Source organism: Brassica rapa, chromosome A02 (genome assembly GCF_000309985.2).
Source record: "Brassica rapa cultivar Chiifu-401-42 chromosome A02, CAAS_Brap_v3.01, whole genome shotgun sequence".
In the NCBI taxonomy this organism is placed as follows: domain Eukaryota; kingdom Viridiplantae; phylum Streptophyta; class Magnoliopsida; order Brassicales; family Brassicaceae; genus Brassica; species Brassica rapa.
In genome coordinates, this window is record NC_024796.2 from 10247693 (window position 1) to 10270673 (window position 22981).

Sequence of the window (22981 nt, forward strand, 5' to 3'; positions counted from 1 at the left end):
TTAAGTGGTCTCTATTTACTTGTGAATTATAGTATAGTACTTAGAAGATTAACTTATTTCTAAACATTTATTAGTTGCTTCAAGCAACAGCATTCCCCCTCTCGTCAATAGGAACACATATGATCACGCATGCCATTTTCTCGTTCACGAATCACGACATACAAATGTACTACTTCACCTGCCTTCGTGACATAATTCCAATATATATGTGTGGATGTTTGGTTAAACATTGGCATACTCGCTAGGTGTTTTCAAATTCACCAGTCTCTTTGTAAAAAGTAAGCATGTAAATTAAACCTAATTATTAACAATTTCATATCATAAAATAAATGGAAATATACTGTATCAAACAAGCTATTGAGAAGTTAGAAAAACATTTGGGGTACTTGCATTAGTGATCGTTCACCATAACGTTTAACCAAAAAAAAAAGAAAATTAATGAAAGCACAATCGTTTCTGTAGGAAGAATCTTGCACATAACTAGTCTTGCATTATTATAGATTGGGTATCTTGCACATAACTCCACACAACTCACAACACTCTTTACCTCTCAATCATATAAAATGCACGTTTATTTCAAGATCTAATAAGAAAAATGTAGCTACAAAGTCGCATCAGCGACTGTGAGGGAGGTGACAAGTGATCTTTTGCAGTTGTAGGAGTGGAGATAGCCCCTATCAGTCAAACATTATACATCAACAGTCCACGAAACTAACACCAACTAATCATTCCAAACAAACCAAAAAGGCACGTTACTGCATAAAACATAAAAACATAAGAAATCTTTGATAAGTCGTGTAAGCTAGTATGTATATATATATATACATATATATATATGATTAACATGACAGATTGATATTTGTTGTAAATTGTCATAAATGAGAAAAAAATAATAAAATGCAATGCATCATGATCTTTGAAAGTAAAACATTCAAAGGGCAAGAGAATTGAGGTGTGATTTGAGTAAAAAACTTGAGCAGGATAAAGTAATCTGAATATGCATGTAGAGATTTTAAGTTTAAGGTTTCACATTAACCAATTAATTTTATACTTAACAGTGCTCTAAAAGGGTTCTAGACGTCTGAACGCCAAAGTACTAAACCTAGTAAAGTCATGACAACTGTTTTCTAAACCTTCTAGACAATTACAGTATTGTAACAATAATAATATATCATTTAAATTCATTAATTATAATAATTGATATATCATAATGTCGAAATTTTATGAAAATAAAATATTAAATTTTATCATTTGTGATTAATAATATTTAATATAAAATATATTTTGTATATATTAAGTACCATTGTTTTTAAGATTTATAGACATGTAAACCGTCTAACTAGTAATTTAGATGTCTTTTTTTGTTGTTAAAACAACATTGCATTGCATTAAGCTTAAAGGGTTTATGCTCCATGAGTGGAGCTTGTTATAAACAGTGCGAGAGCTGTTTCGCCAAGGCGTCTATCAAACATGATTATTTACTGAATATGGTTTTGCGTCTTGTGTTTTTTTTTGTTCTAGTTTTTCTTGTTCAACTTCTTAAAAAGTTTTAACATGGTATTTTAGTTTTATTTCACGATTTGAACTTTATTTGTTTTAGTTCAAGCAAAAATAATAATATAATATACTACATCATAATATACTACTAGATGATGAAATTTTATATAATATATGTATGTGCATTCTATTTTCAAACTAAATATTTATTTCATGCACTTTATATTCATATAATGATTTTAATTATTTAGATTCAAAATATATGGATATATGTTAATTTTTATTTGTTTAATAATATTGTATTTTAGTCCCTATTAAAAGAAGTCAAACAAATTTCTTTTTTAATCGTGTTTTTGTATATCACGAATCAATTTCGATCATTCTACAAATAAATATATATTCGGCATAATAACTAGGAGGAAAAGTTACTTATCATTAGTACTGTTTTAAACTATCTAGATCTCATATATTTCTTTTGCACATAAAAGCAGATGCCGTCCAAATCATCAAAAATGTGAGAAGAAACTGCAGATATGTAGTATACCACATTGGGACTCCCAATGTCTACACAATCATTACTCTCTACAATATAGTCGTGAGCAAGAATCGAATACAAGACTTGCCGAGTGGTCTGGATAATTATCGTTGTATTGTTGATATTTTAATGAAGATACACAGCCCTTGTATACAAAACAATTCGACCATAAGTCGGATGTTGCAAACTTGCAACCATACGCTACGCATACCATAACTATTTGATTTAAATATTTTATTCTTTTGACAAAGTTATTTGACTATTAAGGTTTGACTTTATTAAAAAAGAGTTTCTGACTTTATTAAACATTCAGATATGAACAAAGAACGTATGTGTATATACAAAATAGAATGCCACCAAACAGGGATTATAATAGGGTTCGAAGAAGTCCGTACTTTGATCGTAGACCTTATTGCATATAATAAAGATCGAATAATCTGGTAGAAAGTTATAATTATATTTCCATTTGATGCAAAGCTGTCATTTGCATGAATTTAGACATATTGGAGATAAAGAGAAGCTTCCTTCCAATCACGAGACGCAAATCGGATTAAGCAAGTATTACGAAGCAAACTACTCGGTGTCATCAATACTTATAATCAAGAAAATTTATTGTTCCATTTTCTTGATATATTGTGTTATAGATCCTGGTTTTAAATCAGTGGCGAACCTACACTACTCAAGGAGACGGCAAGTGCCACCATGAAATTTTCATAACTTTTGTTTAATATGCTTAAATTTTAGTTATTTTTTCTTAGTAAATATCATTTTTAGCTATATTTTTAAGCTTATATAAACATTCGCCACTGCTTTAAATTGAACGTCTAGATCAGGAGAACGATTTCTTGTTTATTTTATTGTCAAGCTTTATGAATATACTCTCTTCTTTCATCATAAAATTTTTTTTGACTGAATTCATCACAAATTACAAGACAGGCTCTTGAAAAAGAAGAAGATAGGTTCTCATTCTCCCACATGAATTTAAATCAATCAGACGGCTGTGCTATTATGTCTGATAGAGACAACTTAATAGATTTAGCCCCTGTTGCTAGTTGCTACGATGCTTCGAAAGCAACCAATTTCAAGCTACTCCTAGTTGTGCTTGGCGGTAAAGTATGAATGATCATTATTATGACAAACTGAAATTCAAAATTTTACAGATTAGTGCACTAACTAAAGACGATTGAGTTAAGTGTTAAGTTAGTTTGTGATTTCTTGTCTAAATTCTATAATAAATCATAAATATAGTGAAAAAAATTTAGTAGTTTCAAATAAAAATTTACATAAAATTTGGGAAACAAAAATATGTTAACACTGAATTAACTATATTATCAATGTTATTAGTAGCTAGGTAAAAACATCATGATGTATTGTCGTACGCCTTGGATCAATTGGTCTATACATAGAACATTTGTTGGTAACTCATACAAAAATACTTTATAATTAAAACGTTTGTTACTTGTTAGTAGAAAACACGTTTGTTAGTAGCTAATTACCAACATATGTTTCTAGAACCACCAAGTCCCTACTAACATTTTATGTCATCACATCTCATACACGAATTGGAGTTATTAAACCCCGGCAGCACAAGTGTCAACCATTAGCTATAAGCCGGGATTATAAGAAAAAAAAAAGAGAATATGCTAGAATGACAAAGTATATAAGTTAATTGGCATATAGTATGCATAAACCCCATTGAAACATATATCCAATACATATGGGAATATGGGACCACTCATTCTAGGTTTACAGGACGGACAAATACACAATCTAATTGTACATAAGAGGAGATCTATAAGTTTTTTTATTTTTTATTTTTTTTTAGATCTATAAATTTGTTAGCTAGATACTTATTTCACTTCTAGGATTGTAATTGAAGAAATAATTGTATATATAGCGTTGTTGACCAAACCTATATCAATGGTATAAAAGTTTTGATAGCAACCCCTGCAGTCAACAGTTTACGTGCCAATATTATTGTCTTGGTTTCTGATCAAGTACTATCACAAATGATGACCCTTTCACAAAACTGCAAAGAACACTGGTGGACAAAGAGAAAATAATAAATAGTGATAGAGATCGATGGAAATACCTTTTTTTTTTGATATTTAGTGGGGAAATATACGTTGTATGGCAATTAGTTTACCATATAGGAGGAGTATGAGTTTTGTTGAACTGCCCGACTAATTTAAAGTATACCATAAAACATTTCCGCAAACTCATCACGGATACAATGGTCGAACCAAAGTCTAAGTGGCCAAATACTCCATGGAAAGTGTTAACACATAGTAGCCTCGACCGGTCGAACCCAAAGATACAGCAAATTTACGTTTATGGTATCAAATAAAATCGTCCACACGTCACATTCACAAACGATGTTCTTCTTACGACCATTACGCATATATTATCATAAAGTAGTATCACAGATAATTAGTATCATTTTTTCTTAAAATACAATTATCATTCTTCTTAAAATACAATTATCATTTTAGTACAAATTGTAACGTGCTGGATGCACTTATAGAACTCAAGAATCATCAATATCTTGTGATTAGAGTTTGGATCCACGGCTAGTAGATGTGGGACATAAAGTCGTGTGGGAGATGTATAAGAATCTATCATCTCATTATGTTTATTATGATGAAGATTTCATCGAAGTTTTAATACTATTGAAATAAATTGGATCAAAAAGGGGGCTTTAAAATTCAAACGAATCATAACCAAGATCATTAAAAACTAGTCGAATAAGATCTATCTAAGATTGTCTTTTAAGATTTAGAGGATTTCGTTTTAACTAATATTAGTTGTCATATCCGACTTCAAATAAGTATGTGGAGCTGTCTGAATCTGATAACTCATTGCGGCTCAGGTTACAAAATTATGTTTGCAACAACAAGAAACACACATAATTATACAACAAAATGACAATTCGTGTTTTCTAATACAAAGCTCTATATATTTAAAAGAAATGTAAACTTAAAACAAATAAAATTTTAAAATATCCGTATTTAATAGAGTATAACATTAGCTGTCAAGCATCGTAAACATATCTTTAGAACTTACGATAGTACCAATGGATTACATGAACTGTTATAAAAAAAATGCTATACACGATCATAGACAATAGACTAAACTTTAAACCGTATATAAATTCTTTCATTTTTTTTTGTGTCTTCAATCCAATGTAACGTTTTACTCGTAACTATGATCGGGATTGTCTTTGCCTTGTTGGAGAGTAGATTCACAGAGCTTTAAAATTTTGTAAAACCAAAATTTCAGTTCTATCTTTCACCATATTTTTGTAAAAGTAATTCAAATAAATTAGGTATGAGGCTTTGTAACTGAATCTGAACCAAATCTTATCTGAAAACCTGAATCCGAATATGATCCAATATATAAAATACATAAATAGATCATGTTTAACGGTAATATAGATATCCACTATTATCCAAACTCGTTCCAAATTCACAATATAAAATCTGAAAACTCTGAAAAATTGACAATGAATATATGTTTTTATATTTGAATTAGTATCTGAAATTAGTGTATGGAACCAAAATAAATAGCTCTAATTATCTAATACTTATATTTATTATCGGTATTGGTCATACATTGTTCAAGTTTATATGTTAAATGATAAATTAGATCGATTTGTTAAGTGATTTCAGAGTACTTAATAAGTAGTTCATATTAAAATATCAACATTAAATAAAAAAACTTAAAATCATATATATATATATATATATATATTTTTTTTTTTTGAAAAATCCCCCATATAAATACTTGAATTCAGCATGAACCCAAAAGGATTTGAACCAATTTGGCTCAAAATTCAAAAACTACTCAAATGGTGTTTAATATTTATTCTAAAAATTTAAACTGAATCCAAATGAATATCCAAACGTAAAATAAATATAAAAAGATCTTTTATTCTTAATAACGTAAAATAATATACAAAAGGTTTCTTTGGCAAAAACAATTTTTGATTTATACTGAGGTTTAAGGTCTAGACTTCCGTTAAAAAGAACAGAAAAACTTAAAGGTAAATTTCCAATGACATAAAAAAACAACAAAAAGGTTTATTTTGTTCTGACGCTAAATGCAAAGCTTCGCAGTTTAGCTCATCCCTCCTTGCCGTTGCTCTCTCATACGCTTTTCTTTTCCCACACACACATTTCTGCAGACTAGACAAACAACCTCCTAATTTTCTAAAGATCAAAACTTTTGTTACATTTTAAAGAACATAACTTTTGAAAAAAAAACTTAGTCAAAAAAAAAAAAAAACTTTTGAAAAAAAAAGAAAAGGAACATAACTTTTGAAAAAAAGACAGAAATGGACTTTTTTTTTTGCTTTAATTTCCACAGCATTTCAGAATAGAAATGGAGTTTTGGAGTACCAAAAATGGCGGAGATCATATGTATTACATGTTTGTAGATAACCCAACAAAAAAATGTGCCTTTTTCGAAAAATAATCTCTCAACGAACCCTTTTAATGATATGAAAAGCAAAAAAAAAATGAGCTGGAAAATGGCTGGGAAATAACCTAATCTTCCACCAACAGCCGATTCACAATCTTTACGCTTGGCTCCAAAACTTGCTCCTCCCAAATCTCTCTCCACTCCCGCGACGAACTCGAACTCATCATAACAGCTCTAAACGACGCCGTTGCGTCGACTCTCTTAATATCCCAACCTGCTTCTCTCAGCCTCTCTATCTTCCATACTTGCCTCCTCGCTAACCTCAACGTGTTCTCCTTGATATCCTCCACCGCCTTATCGTACGCCGCTCTCCTCCCTGAATCCCACTTTACCTCCTTCTCCGGTGGGTACATTTTGAAGTAACCGTCGAACTCCGGTACGCCTATGGCTTTCCGGATCCCAAACCGGGCCCTACTCGCTTTCACCGGGTCGTAAAACCCGGACAGCTCCTCGAACATGCCCGAACCCATCATCTCGTCGACCCGTTTCAGAAGATACTCGAACAGCACAGGTTCCGACACATCTACCCAGATGAAACAGCTGTCGTAACGCAAATCCCGACATATCGAAGAAGACGCGAAAGGATCGATCTTTGGGTCGAATCTCTCGGCGAGGAGCGCGTGGACGAAGGAGTTGGATCCGCCGGCGATGATCGGAAGCTTTTTACGGGAGATTATGTCGGAAACGGCGTTTGAAGCGTCTGCACGAAAATCTCCAGCGGTGAGTTCGCCGTCTTCGGAGGGGAGGTAACCGAGGAGGTGGTGAGGAACGCCGCGACGGTCGGGGATGGTAATCTGGTTGGTGGTGATCTCCAGTCCTTCGTAGACTTGGATTTTGTCGGAGTTTATGATCTCTGAAGGGAAACGAGTGGCGAGATCGACTGAAAGACGTGACTTTCCGGCGCCGGTTGCTCCTAAGATGACGACGATCTTGTCTTTTCGGTTTCTCGGTCGTGACTGCTCCATGCGTACGGAGACAGGTCTGTGGTTACTTTGTCGTGTTCGTCGATGGGTGAAGGGAAGAAGGGAATGTGAGGAGAAGGACGGTGACGGTGACGTCGTGGTGAAGCGATCGGAGATTGTTGGGAGGAAGTTGAGTTCTGTCATTACCATGGAAAGAGACAAAAAAACAAAAACAAAAACAAAAAGTCTGTGTCTTTTTTTCGTGTACGGGTTTGGTTATGTTTTGTAACGATGCACCACACTACAATCTCTCTCTCTCTCTCTCTCTCGGAGCTTCGCTTCAATGGAGGAGGTGGCCGAAAACTAATGCGTTACTACTTCTCTCGCTCTTGTGTTTTTGCTTCGGTTTATTGGGTTTGGAGAGGGTTTAGGAGAAACAAATCATGAAATTATGTTTAAAATTTTATAAAAATAAGCCAAATTACATGATTAATCAGAGAGTTTTTTTTTTTTTGTCTCTAGACCTGAATAGAACCTAGAAAACAACAAAAGAAAATGTTAATTTCAGGTATATTATATTAGTACCTTTCAGTACAAGCTTATTTTCTAATTTTTTTTGTTTCCTGACATTTTAATGATTGTTTGTTTTTATTGTTTTTCAGTGTGTTCCATCATTAGAGTATAGTACTAATAAACAAGGACAAGCTGAGTCTATTTATAATTTTATCCAAAAAAAAATGATAGATCATCCAAATGGCAAAAAGGGAATAAATAACTTTGGGTTTAAAAACGCAGATGAGTGCCACGTGTTGGGGACTGAAGTTTATGGGGTGAGCAATGGGAAGAACACAATGGTGAAGGTGTGTGCGCAAGAGAGACGCGTGGGGGGATTCATTGGGCTATTGCGAGCGTGAATTACAACATCACATGCTTCTTAACAACTCTCTAATTGTGTGTTTCCACGTTCTTTAAGCTCTACACGCACCTACAATCTTCATAGATAAGTATTAGCTTACAAGCAATGATCCAAATAGCTCTCTCTTTTCTCTAAACCGAGAGAGTTTTTATATCGAAAGTTTGTACTTTCTATGTTTCTTCCGAATACCAAGAGGTCCATAACACATCGTATGGCTTTAATTGCGAGCATAGAATCTAAACTTTAGATTTTCATTCTGCTTGATTTCCCGTCTTTTTACTTGGTATGAAACATTCTCAACTTCATTTCGTAAAGAAAAAACTTTGATTGGTTATATGTTTATGTTGTTTATCATTCACATATTTATGTTTTACAGTTTTTGAATTAATATAAGGTTCTAGATCTAAAGGCTCGCAAATTATTTTAGGAAGATGCATAACCATTTCAACATCTATTATGAAAACTTCTCCATCAAATATTATCAACAAGGAAGTTGAAAAAACTTTAATTGTTGATTTCTTAACCACATTGTCTCAAGTTAGTGGATTTAAGAATCTTTCTCTCTTCACTGTACTAGATGATGAGGATCAAGCCACCAATGAACCAATAAATTTGCTCGGTTTGACAAGGAGTGGAAAAGAGACAAAATCTCATATCAAATACCAAGATTTGGAAGGGAAAACAATGTAAAAGAGATGTAAGCATGATTGGCGCGGCGGTCGTGGTTCGTGGTACTACTCGCTAGTTGCTCTTTCTCATTTTATTTTGGTTCATCTCTTGTGCTTTAGAAGTTCCAAGGTATAAAGTAATTATATATGAAATATATTCATGTAAGCTTTTTCTCTATAAAGTTATTAAACCTTAGCTTATAAATATTTATATTTTTAAGAAAGAAAGAAAGATGTGTAACCATGTTAAATTACATCTCCTAAAGAGAGCATATCATTTCTAACGAGAATCAAACATATGACCATTTGTACACTGTCAACTTTTCGTTGGATACAATTTCACTGTTATGATAAAGAAGATAAAAAGAAACGTATCTTTTAGCAATTATAGTTAAGAGGTTTCAACGAATTATTTTATCATACCGGATTATGGATATTAATTATTTTCCTTTTCCATTATTCTCAGTTATTTTGTATTTCCATTTAATCAAACTTTTTACCATCATATTTTTGTAGAAAACAAATCTTTCCTTGACGATATTTTGTATAGTCTGTTTGTACCGAGTTTTGGGTGTTTAGCCGATTTACAAATAGGAAAAGAAGCAGTGAAAAAAAAATGGTGAAAGCAAGTTCACCGGAAAAGTACAAGTCGGCGAGAAGAAGAAGTAAAACCCTAATTCTAGCCACCAAGAGTCTGTGTAATTGATTTCAGATTGTTTTCTCAGCGTTCTTTTGTTTCTTTCTATAGTTGATTTTCGCCAGTGATTACCCTAGGTCGCTCTATTTCATGGGCCTCGGCACGTTGGGCTGAGCGATTAGGCCGTCGGGCTTGAGCCGCTAAGTCGGTATACTTTTAGTCGCTTGCGTCACTCGGGTAAAAGTAGTCACAAGCCGAGCTGTTTTTTTGTCGCGTGGCTCCGAGAGCTGAGCTAACACCGAATTATATATAATGGGCCGGATATGCTATCTGATGGGCCTGATGAAAGGAAGTAATCCACCTCCTATAGTACCTTCTATCTGATGGGTCCAATAGAAAGATGTAATCCACTTCCTACATAGTCTTTTTTTTTTTTTCGCTGAATGATTTCAGATGGCGTTGAGTGAAAAGATTGAATATCTAAGTTAAGAACTTAAGATATTGAGCGTGTGACTAAACGAACAACAGCTGCGTATAAGCATCCGAATTATTGTATCTTTCCACAAAGGAATTAAGAACTCTGCAATATAGCTTTAGTCTTTAGGCTTATGCAGGATTCGAACTTTATATCAAGAGACTCAATATTGACAAAGTCCACACGGACTTTTACGTTTTACCACGACTTCAAATGTCATATAACATGCATACTTCATAAAATAGTTAATACGCTAATAACAGTCACTTGAACTGCATGCTATTGTATTCCTCGTACGTTTCACACATATGATATTTCTTGATAACTACGTACGTTACGCACGTTGTGAAATTGTCATTAAACTTACTCTATACGATAAACATATCGCCAATAGGAATAATCTATATGCGCTTACGTTGAAGCAAGGTTGTTTCTTTTGTTTGGTCGGAGGCTGATGATGTCGACGTATGCTACTATCATATGATCGACCATCTATCTAGCTACTCCTTGTGGGCAATAAAACATAAAATAATATACGATTAGTTATTTTATAAATGGTATGCCAGTCTTTCCGCAAAGTCAACGGCTTCTCTAATCCAATACAAGAAAATATAATATTTATTAACACTAATCAGGTTTCTTATTTTATATACTTCACTAAAACTTCCCTTTCATCCACATTATCATCAACTATTATATGATTTAAACCGACATTAATCCAACTAAACTGAAATTAAAAATTCACATATCTAACAAATTATATGATATAATAGTCCAAACTGCCCCCTACAAGATGTCAACCGATTCAGATGGATACATAACTTACGTATACACAAATGGTTTTATTAGCTTTGAAATTCACAGTCATTGCTGACCAAAATAAAGAAAACCATGCACTCTTTAGATATAAACATATACAGCGAAACACACATCTCTATCTATGAATATAATCAATCATCAATTCTTGAATTGACAAAAGATTTAAATTCTCATGCATGCGTGCCTAAAACTGTACGGGCAAATATCGATGATCTTGTATGTGAATTATCTAAGTTTGTAATAACGGCACCCAGCAAATTTGAAAAACCTACAATGACAAGGCAAGCAAAAAAAGAGCGTATGGCGAGATATTAATTATTACCAAAAGTTGGAAAAAAAGAGATTAATTATTAGAAAAACTTGAGAAATAAAATTTGATAAATGACAAAGAAACGTTGGACAGAGCCTCCACTTGGCTTCGCCACAACTCAACGCCACGGTGCACACATCATCCGGAACTGTATCTAATTAATGTTAAACCAGTGGCTGTAATCATGATTAAGTGCCGTAGGTCTTGTCTCTTGTGGAAATATATAGATTATAGTCTTAAGTTCGTTTGATATAATATATATAATAATACAAATACATCCAAAAAGTGTAGCGCTAAAACTGAACTCATAGAATAATCATTGCTTATATTAAACAAGTCAGTGATCTGATGTATCAAAATATCAAATTATATAAAAATATTCCATAGGTACTTTAATTAAAATCACAATAAAATGGCCATTTTTTCTTTTAATATAAATACTAAAACCCGTAAATGGGTAATCGAAAACAGTAACATAATGGCAGTGCTATATTACAGGAAGTAAAGCAAAAGGGAACCAACAACAATAACATAAAGAGGAATTGACAAAAAAAAACAAGTAAAAGAGAAAAAATCAAGAGGGGAGGGGGGAGGAAAGGAAGACTATGGAGGCAAGCCTCCTCTTCCGATAAATATCGGCGGTAGTAGATTCAAATGTTTCAGATTTCACTAAGGCCGGAGTGTCCAAACCCGCCTTTAGATCCGTTTTCGTTATATCATCATAGAAATCATTTTGGAGGCGTTCCGCGGCCACCGACACCGTATTCTAAAAAAAAAAGACTCCTGAAACCCCAACTGCCATAAGTCGCCATAGAGTATCGCTGCTTCACAGTTCGAGCGACCACATGCTTACCATAAATTTATAACCATTATACGAGTCATACAAAATGTTAATAATGTTTAAAATCGCAACCATCCAAATCTGTAAACTATGGCAACTGCATCTCCAACCGTTATGTTTACACCGGTCAGATCTTAAATGGTAAAAGTTTCAACAAAATTTCTAATTAAACATTTTTTGTGTTACTGTGAATTCAAATTAGTTTATTAAACATACCATCACCGCTAGAACTGTCACCAAAAAGAATTGTCTCCAACAATAAAGATGCTGCTCTTTTGGAATATACTAACGTTAATAATCAAGGAGATTATATGTACTGCTCCACAGAAACAACATGCACTATAGAAAAAAAAAGAATAACGTAATAATACTTGTGATGTATATTTCACATATTGCTTATTCGATTTTCATTATATAGCTTTAAAAAGAATGATACGTCGGGTCTTGTAATTTATTAAAGTTGAGAACGGGGTTTAGCTACCAAATGATGTATTTTTTTTGTCAGCACCAAATGATGTAATAGAAAATAAAAAAAGGAAAAACATGTTGTGGACATGGAAACTCGGTTGAAGGTACGTTTCACGTTTCGGAAACGTTTCAGAATCGGAATCTCTCGGAAACTTGCAGAAACGCATTGGAAACTCGTTTCTTAAAAAATCTCAGTTTAGAAACTTAGTGGAAACTCGTGTTTCTGTTTTGGAAACTCGTGTTTCTGTTTTGGAAACTCGCATTTCTGTTCTGGAAACGCTAGAACTTTCCGGAATTGATTATGATTTGCTGTTATGATTTTTATTTTAGTTAATTTATTTAATATTTAAGTACTTGATTTTTGTTATTTTAAACTTTTTATATGATTTTGATATTTAATGATGACTTTTTCGTATGATTAAATAAAATAGCTATTTGTTTATTTGTATTCTAAGATATACTAAACATAATATTAATTAGTTACATCTATATATATATATATATATATGTGTGTGTATTTATAGACGTTTGTAAAGCGTTTCCAAAGCAAAAAAAATCAAAAATCACGTTTCTACGTTTCGAAACGTTTCGTCTCTGCGTATCTGTTTCCGTTTCCATGCAACCTAGGTGGATACAAATTGTATTATTCAAAAGTTTACAAGGCAAACACAACATTATGATGATGTCCATTAAATTGTGGAGTTATATTTATTTTAATATAATGTATAGAAAAAAGAATATAAGTTTCTCTGCAAATTGAGCATCCACATGCTGCCATGCTATGCCTCTCCACACGCGTGTTTGAGACCCAAACAAAAGTACGGCATAGTTTAATCTCCCTAAATCAAAATTAAATGCGTTGATAAAAAAAATATTAAGGAAAACTAACAGTAACAACCTTCTCATATTTTTTTCTTGTTACATAAATCCATACTGATTTACCGGTTTACCATGATCAAATTTCAATAGACTAATATTTGAGATTTTTACAAGACATTTGGTCATCGTAGAGTTGGAAGGCCAAAATTTGAGTTTTTACAATTCGATTTGCGGTCACAGTTCTCCACAAAATGAATTATTAGCAAGTTTCTGTAATTTTTATTTTTAAATGTCAAACATCAATGAGTTGTTAGAAGGGTTCATTAAACTCAACATCACAAATTTTAAAGAAAATCATTTTATAGTATACAATGTATTTACCATTTATGTATATAATTAATTTTGATTTTTTTTTTTTCGAAACAAACTAGCTAGCAACAATTATACTATTGAAAAGAGGTCGATTAGTTGTAGATTTATATAGCTTTCTGGGATTTTCAGTTAGTTTTATACAGTTAGAGGCTGCATTAATAAGTTAGGGGAATTTTTAAACATAACTTCGTTTGATTTTAGCATATCTGTTCGAGTTTACGTAATACGTACGTACACTTAAATAATTTTTCTACGAAAAAAATAAAATTCTACTGATCAACTTTATTGTGCAGTCATTTAGCATTAAAAAAAACTTTATTGTGCAATAAATTCTCGGACATAATTTGAGATTCAAGCTAGTTTGGGCTTGGACTAAATAAAATAGCAATGGGCCATTTCTATAAGCTCACTGATAAATACCAAAATTAATTATTCTCGGGACCATTTAGGATTGCGTCCCCCCACCCACCATGTAGAAACTGTTTTCATAAATTCGGGTAATCTTTAAACTTAATAATACATGATTTACGTCTTCCACATATAGTTAGAGTGGCAGGAAAATCAAAGTAGCGCCTAAATCTTTATTGTTGGGTCGCAAATGTGCAAGGAAAATGGACATTGAGATGCAACGCATGATAGTTGATAAAAGGTTAGTTTTAGAACCAAATAGATAAGGGGAATCTATTAGGAAAATCATATATGTTCTAAAGCACATTAGAAATATATAACTCCCTGAAGCAGGCGATTCAACCGGGAAAAGAAAGCCCTCGCCTCTCTGCAGGTGACGCCGAGATAAAGGCTTGTCCTCAAGCCCTCGTGAACATCATAGGAAGCAAGAAAGAGAAATACAAACGAGATAAATCGCTATGGTTTTTGTCTCTCAAACTAAGGAACAAAGGTTCTCGGTGGCTTACCTCGAAACCACCTTTCACTCGATTTGAGAGGTGAAGCTTTGTGGAGACCTCAGACAAGCCGCTAGTGAAAACCTACTAGAGCGAGACGACAGGTGCATGAACGACGACGGTGGCGAATGTTCCGGCGGTCCTGGATCTCAAAGCTGACCCAGCTTTGAGCTTTGAGTGAAGTCGGTGACTAACATGAGATCCAAGGTCCGAGAAATAACTCATATTCTTCTCGCTTTGCCGGTGGTCCGGAGGTAACCAAAAATGCCTTTGAAAACCGACTATCCGGTGGAGAAACGACCGGATCCAGAGTCACCAAACAAGGAGAAAATAGGTGAATCGATCAACAAAGGGTGAGGTGGAGATGGACAAAGCGGGAGACTCGTGGGCCCTCTCACAACACCATGCCATACAGCGACGGAGAGGCTGAGCAGGAGGCAAGATTAAGATCGCAGAGTCTTAGACTATCTCCAACCCATACCTATTTTTTCCTCTATAATTTCCACAAAAATAGAGTAACTCTATTATAGAGTAAGTTTTGCTCCAATGGTTTACTCTATAATAGAGTTACTCTATTATAGAGGGGAAAATAGAGGGATTTCATTTTTTCACTCCATATTAGTAACTCTATTATAGAGTAAACCATTGGAGCAAAACTTACTCTATAATAGAGTTACTCTATTTTTGTGGAAATTATAGAGGAAAAAATAAGTATGGGTTAGAAATGCCCTTAGAGAATGATAAAAAAATTTAGGGGTGTGTTGGGTCACGCGCGGGATTCTCTTCTTGAGACACTGATTAAGTTCTTATGTGTATCGTGTACATGATGGTAGTGCTCATAAACAATTAGCCCCTACTGCTTGTAGACAGAATTGTGGTGGAACGATCACTCCTCAGAGGCGGATCTAGAAAATATTTTGAGTGGGGCATAAATTATTTAATAAAAAATATTTTTACTTAATAATATTATATAAATATTTTCTTTATTTTTAATAAGGATAACATATAGAAAATAAAATAAATTACTAAAAAAAGGTAACAAAAACATGTTTGTAACTAAATGAAAATTAAGAAAGAAATTACTAACAAAATACACATGAAAGTACTAGAATCTAAACTATTAAAGCAGAATCCCATCATGCCCTTATAGTTTCAATTTATTTACAATGGCATGCCATTGCTTATTTTTAGGATTTTTTAATTAATTTCGTCTATTAAATAAGGAAACAAATTTTTTGAAAATAATTTTGTTTACATATACAAGTTTATTAAATAATGGCACAAAAAATAAAAAAATAAAGGTAAATTAAGAAAATGAGACCATGATATTGTTTTGGTATGTTAGTCAAGAAAGGTAAAGATACAAATTTATTCTTGATAATTTATTTTGAAAAAAAAAAACTATTTTTTTTTATTTTTATACTTATAGATTGTTTCATTCAGAGTCAGATTCACTCACACGAATTAAAATAATTCATCAATAGGTTTTGGGTTATATGATCTTATTTTGATCATTAAACAAATCAAGACCAATGCAAAACAGAAAAAAAAAACGAATAATTTTTTTACCTATCAAAATTTACTTATGTGATTTGAAGGTGTGATCTACAACACAGTGAACTTCTCTTTAAATCCAATATCTAGGTTCCATCTATTAACAAATTACAATTATAATTTATCTTCTTTTCTTATAAACATATACAATCATCTCCTTTTATCAAAAACAAATCATCGCAACTATAAATGTAACTAAGTTATAAATATTTTAAACACACATATATCTTTTCAGTAAAAAATATATCCTTTCAATAGAATTTTTGAAAGTAAATAAATACTGTGCTTTTAATGCGCAATCAAAATCTAGTATTTGTTTAAAACAAAATATTTTAAAATAAAATAGTTTTTGATGAAAAAAATCAGGGAACAAAAACTGTAAAAGGGATAAATACAACACGTGGATAAAGAAGGAAAATTAGAGAATAAAAGAAAGAAAAAAATCAGTTAAAAAATGGCCGGAAGGGCTTCGTACCCGAGTTTGGAGGGGGCAGAAAGAGGGATTTAACCAACTCAGCTACATAAACTAAAGTAATCCTTTTGTACTTTTAATTAACTTATAGAATTTACTGAGGACAGCTGCCCTCCTCCTGTAAAGGATAGATCCTCCCCTGTCACTACTAATCCAGTCAGCGGGCCGTGAAGACTAAATTGAGCAAGTAATGAAGGCCAGACGATATGCTGACAAAAACGCTTCCCAAATATTTACGTATTTTATGCTTTGTGAGACAAATAAAAAGGGGTTCTGATGAAGACAAAAAAAGATGTAAAGACAAACTAACTAGTAGAATTACTGTTAGGCCTCCTAGATTTACTAACCTTTATCAAATGAATTGAGAGAGTTAACCAATAAACACATTAGGTGATAAATACAGTAGCCAAACGTGGCCATAGTTGATTAGTTGTCACTAAATGTTACATAATGTTGATGATTATGGTCCCTCTTAATGGAAAATGACCAACAATTATTTTGGAAACAAACACTTCTATAACAATATGTAATTGTTAAATTCAAAAAGTTAAGAGGGAGAAAAACCACTAAAGCTGCACCCTCTAGTTCACACCAGAGAATGCTATAAGTCGTCTCTGATGGAGTCTTTCTTTAACCCTTTCCTCTGGCCACCGACAAAGTTGAACAAGTGGGGGCGTCATGACTCTTCTCAAGTCCTCTTGTCACATCAGCACCAACATGATCATGACACGTAGTCTTTGCATGTGTCTGATTGGTCACAAAGTCAATGCCCTCACTAGATCGCATGACATCCTAACTTAATCTCCAAGAAATGATCTCGACCGTTACTTCTCCACCATTGCTGACCACTCACAAAGTTTAGCCATCTAACAGCAGTTTGAAATCATCTCAACCGTTGTCTATCCTCTTAAGAAACGATCTCAACCGTTGTCTTTTTTCTTACAAATGTCTCACCTAACCTAATAATGTAGTATATTTGCCGTTTAACGAAATTGATTTTCCATGGAGTTGTATATATATACACACACTCCTAATATAATTTCCCACTAATCTCCGATCGCCTCATGGCGACGGCAAGATCACCCTCGTCTTTCTCCCCTCACATTTTCTTCTCCATTTTCAACAGACGACGTACCAACCTGTATCCCTACGCACGGCCTAGATAAACTCGTCATCATACCACGTGCCGCGGAGAGAAAGCATGACGATTCGTCGATCTCACCTCTCGTTTTCTTGCCGAGATCATCAACTCCGACAAAATGAAGGTCCATGGGGAATTGCACATCAACGCAAATCAGGTTACAATGCTGGAGCGTCGCACACCTCCCCATATTTGATGCGGCGTCTTTCTTGAAAGAGCTGGCACTGTAGATGGTGGGAAATGCCGCGACCCTCACGCATCGTAGTTTGATTCTTGGTGACGTGCTATTTCTTGTAGACTTACATCTTGTCGGAGTTTATGATCTCTGCGCGCAAACGAGTTACGTGATCGACGGTAAGTCGTGAGCTTCCGCCGCCGCTGACTCCATGGATGCTGAACACGTTTATCTTTCCGATTCCAAGGCGCGTGTCTTTGTTACGGCTTGTTTTTTGTTTGTTATGTTTTTGAAACGATGTTACAATGCACCACAGTAAAATCTACCACACCTAGCATCTTTTAATTGTGATTCCTATTTGTTAATTTCAAGAAGCATCTACAATCTTGAATCTTTTAATCTTTTTGAACTTTTCCTCATATTATTAACCAACAAGCAATTTACCAAGTCCTGTCTTTATTTACTTTATGTTCTCTCTAGACCGAAGAATAGTTTTTTTTTTTTTTTGAAGTTATATGCTTCTCTCGATTCACACGATATTTGACTTTCAATCGGGACATAATCATTCTTTCAATAAAATCACGTTCAAATTGCGCTTATATATGACATAGATAAATCTCATATACATAAATTTAAACATTTGACAAGATTTTAAGAATATATTAACAACCTATAGATATCATCAGTACAATCCTTTTTGAAATATAATAATTATTTTTTCACATTAATTTAGGCTATAAAAGACAACAAATTATTGTATAAATATTAATAAATTTTGATAAGATAATTGTAAGTGTATCTTAATAAATAAAAAATCTTGACAACACTGAATAACTCCAAATTTTATGGATCCTTTAATTATAATTGGCAAGTGGTTAGGATCTTTTTCAGCTATAATTTTTTTTCTTTCTAAAACACTAAATCTCTTTAACTTCTTTTTATAGGGCTAATGGTAATCTTTCAACTTCTATACAGGTTTTTAAAAGTTAGAATTTTATTTTATTTTATTTTTACTATATATCTAAAAAATTAATATCCTTGTTTTAGAAGTAAATTATTAAATTTTCTCAAACTTACTAGTAGGTTTTTACGGCATTAAAATGTAGATCCACAACAAAAATATTAGTCTTAAATTATATTTAAAAAATAATTATTTAAAGTTAGCACATTTCCCTCCAAACAGATCATATTTTCTATGATTTTATGCATTGGCATGTTTGGATATACTTGTGGATGGCATTGTTGTCATCAAATAAAAATGCATTTTGATGTGGATAAAGTTAAATTCTAAGTATCGATGTAATAAGTAAAGGTCAATTCAATCCGAAATTGTTTCAAGCAATGAGAATACAAGACATTAGCTTAATTTAAATAAACAAGTGGTAAGTGAAATAAAGTAACAAGATTCAATTTTAAGTGAAAAGTAACTAAAAGAAACTTTCAATCAATGATAAACAAGAATCCATGAGCAAGGCATCTCCAACACATCTCATGCTCTACGATCTTCACCAAACCGTTGCACCTCAATCATACCTCGAACCACCACCCGCGGTTTCTTCTGTCTGAATCTGACCTCTACCGACGTGCCCTCCCCTCTCCAAATCCACGTCGAGCAGGTGTGATTGTCTCTGAGCCACCTTAGTTTCTTCTTACGCGGTTGTTACTTGCGGGTTCTCCTGTGAGATTGGGCTTCGGATCGCCGCGGTTTTAATATCAAGACCGACACGGTTCTCACCTCGAAGCATTGTCCCTCAAGCAACAGACATTGAGCATCGATCAATCCGGTTTGTCGGGATCGATCAATCCAATCCAAACCAACTTTCCCTAATTTGCACATTTTGTCCTCTAACTTTTGGTTATTTTCAAAATGACAGGAAAATGCATACATTATTTCAGTTTAGACCCTATCAAATGCAAATGAACCAATATATGCAATATATACACCAAAATACAATCTAAAATAATCATAATGAACTAAAATGATAAGTTTAAAATAATGAAAATCACAAGATATCAAATTTCCATAAAAAAATAGCAATAACATTCCCATAATAAGGTTTAATTGGCTTCCTAAATTAGAAGCCTTTAAATATTATAAGTTCTGTAACTGGGGCCTTATTTCTCTAGAAGTGTGAAAAGATGATTCTAGAAGTTGAAAATGCTAGTTGTTCAAAAAAAAAAAAAAAAGTTGAAAATGCTAATAATGGTTACTATTTTCCATACATCATTTTGGCAATTTAACAAGACAAGTCGATTTATCTAGAGTGCATTACAGTATAACACTTTTTAAGTTATCTTTTATACAATAACACACTGTAGACTTGTACAGCACTTTGGATTTGTTTTTGTATATTTGTAGACGAATATACCTCTAATATGTGAAACTGTTTACCTCTAATGTTATGGATAAGTTTCAATATTTCAAAAGAAAAATATAAAAAATCAAGTGGACTAAGGCATAGTGTGCGGCGAAGGAGCATGATATATGGTATGATGATGATTCTATAGATGTGGTGGGAATATTTTCTTGAAAATCAAGAATAAAAGCGCCAGTGAGACTAGACATATAAGGTCCCTTATCAAAATACCCGTCTCTAGGCATTTGCTCAAGACATATTTGCACATGGCCCATAAATTTTTTTGGCAAACTTTAGTTAGAGTTAGGGTCTTTTACGAAAATATTAGGATCCATTTTTACAAAATGCATGTGTCATTCTTATAAATTCGCACTGGATCCAATAAAAGAGTGAGACGGGCCTGCTTATCAACATGGAAAAAGAAAGCTTGGAAAAAAAAAACGTAGATGAGGAAGGCGTGGATGGGAAAATGTTGAAGGGCGAGCGTGGATAGGGGAAGTAAGGACAAAAGATGGACGTAAGCATGGACATGAGAGTCGTGGATCAGAGAGTCTAGATGGCAGTGCTGTGTAGTATGTCACAAATATTAAGTTCGTAGCTGAGAAATTGGTCAGTAGCAGACAACCGTCGGAGCATTGGATGGATGTTCTTAAATATTTAATGTGAGCTGCAAAATGAAAAAAAAATGCACACATGATTTCAGTGAGATTAACAATCTTCAGTTGAATGTGTTAGAAATTAGGTACATTAATTTTAGTAAGATCTACAATTTGAATTCAAGTACAACAAATATCAAATTGGTAAGTAAGAAGTGAGAATAAACAAATGACGAAATCAAATCTTCCAAATCGATTTAAAGGTGAATATATATGTTTTATGTTTTGTAGATTTACCGTTTAAATGCTTATATTAAAATTACGGAAGAAAGAATCTCCAGTGTTAAATGTATTTGTGTAAAAATGATGTGGAAAAGAAAAGATGAATTTTGAATTTTAGGATTTCAATGTAATCGACGAAGATTAAAAAAATATGGAGATGGAAGAAGCATGATTAGGATTGTAAGTTTAGCTTTAGAAAAATATGGTAACAAACTGAAAAATATTGTAGAAAGATAATAATGTCTTTTGATAAGAAAGTAGGGGGAAATTATAACATTTTGCACGAAAAATTTGTGACACGGTGATTGTGTGTCTTTGTGTAAATAGAGTTTTAATAAACGTGTATGGTCGTAAATAACTCATGTCTAAAATTTTTTATTCAATTCTCATAACGTACTTTTGCATTTATGAAAAAATAAAAAATATAAAATGGAGCATACACTTAGGGGGCGACTGGTTTTCCCACTACCACCCGCAAACGCAGCTTTTGCGGTTGGTAGCGGTTGTCGCCAGTTTGCAACAATCACTCAAATCACTCTAAACCGCTTCAAACCGCTTCAAACCGCTCCGAATCTCATAAATTCAAAAGCTGGCTCCAGCTAGCGTTTGCGGTTGCGGGAGGGTAAAAAAATTTTCTTTTTTTAAAAGAAATATATATACAAAAGTAAAAATATTTAATAAAAAATTTAAAATTGAAATTATGAAAATATTAAAATATATCTATTATATTTTAATTAATATTATAAAATTTTATAATAAAAACAATTTCAATAAATTTTCAAAAATTAAAATTATAACTTTCTAAATATAAATTTTATATTTAATATAATTTTATGATTTTTGATATTTTTTATAATTATAATAAATGTAAATATTGTTAATTTATTATTTGACTGTACCGCATTAGGTAGTTAACCAGTCATAAGTCACCCGCAAACGCAACAATTTTTAACCGCAGTACCAGTCATACAAATCTATTAAAACCGCTAGAAACCGCAACCGCCCGCATCCACAAACTCCCGTAACCGCAACCGCAACCGCTGCGTTTGAACCAGTCAGGCCATTAATATGTGGTTTATAATCACTTTAAATGAGTTTTTTTGTAGTCCTAAAACTCTATGAATTGGATATTTTGCTCATTAGTTTCAAAACTTAAATCATCTAGTGTTTCAAAAATAAATGACAACTCTCTATCTTAGTCCAAAAATTACTATCTCTATTTTTTTGGACTCTACTATTTTCTTTGAACAATAAGTTATGCTTTATAATTTTGTGATTTATATGCAGTTTACAATAAGCCTAAAATTTATCTAAGCTTATACTACCAAGATATATATATATATATATATATATATATATATATATATATATATATATATCCAAACTCATTTTTTTTATTTTTGGTCAAAAGTTATATTCAAACTCTAACATCCTGGTTTTGTGTATATCTCATTTGGATTTGGTATCTATACTATTATTTGAGAAGTAAATTTGTTTATTTGTCACATTTTTCATGATTTTAGGGCTGAATCATTAGTTTTAGTAAATAATTTTAATTATAATTATAATATTCATTATTTATCTGAGTCTAAATTAATATTGTTAAAGTTATCTCAAAAAAATAAATGGAAAACATTTTTGAAAAAAAGAAAAGATAATTTCATGTATTTATTTGTGTTTATCTACATCTTTCTTATTCACTAACTTTTATCATTAGCAGTATATCTATACATATAATAATTAGATTTATAATTATATAAAAAT

At 32.7% G+C, this 22981-nt stretch overlaps 1 protein-coding gene and 1 long non-coding RNA gene across 2 annotated transcripts; one reads left to right on the top strand and one right to left on the bottom strand.

Moving 5' to 3' along the window:
- Positions 1-1485: 1485 nt before the first annotated feature.
- Positions 1486-7797, bottom strand: LOC103852484 (adenylate isopentenyltransferase 1, chloroplastic). The gene has a single exon (XM_033283688.1). It carries the CDS (start codon positions 7621-7623, stop codon positions 6577-6579), a length of 1047 nt encoding a protein of 348 aa, XP_033139579.1. The 5' UTR covers positions 7624-7797; the 3' UTR covers positions 1486-6576.
- Positions 7798-8483: 686 nt separating this feature from the next.
- Positions 8484-18375, top strand: LOC103852485. The gene is made up of 2 exons (XR_004454736.1): positions 8484-8612; positions 8907-18375. It is a non-coding gene; the product is annotated as an uncharacterized LOC103852485 (long non-coding RNA).
- The last annotated feature ends 4606 nt before the right edge of the window (positions 18376-22981 follow it).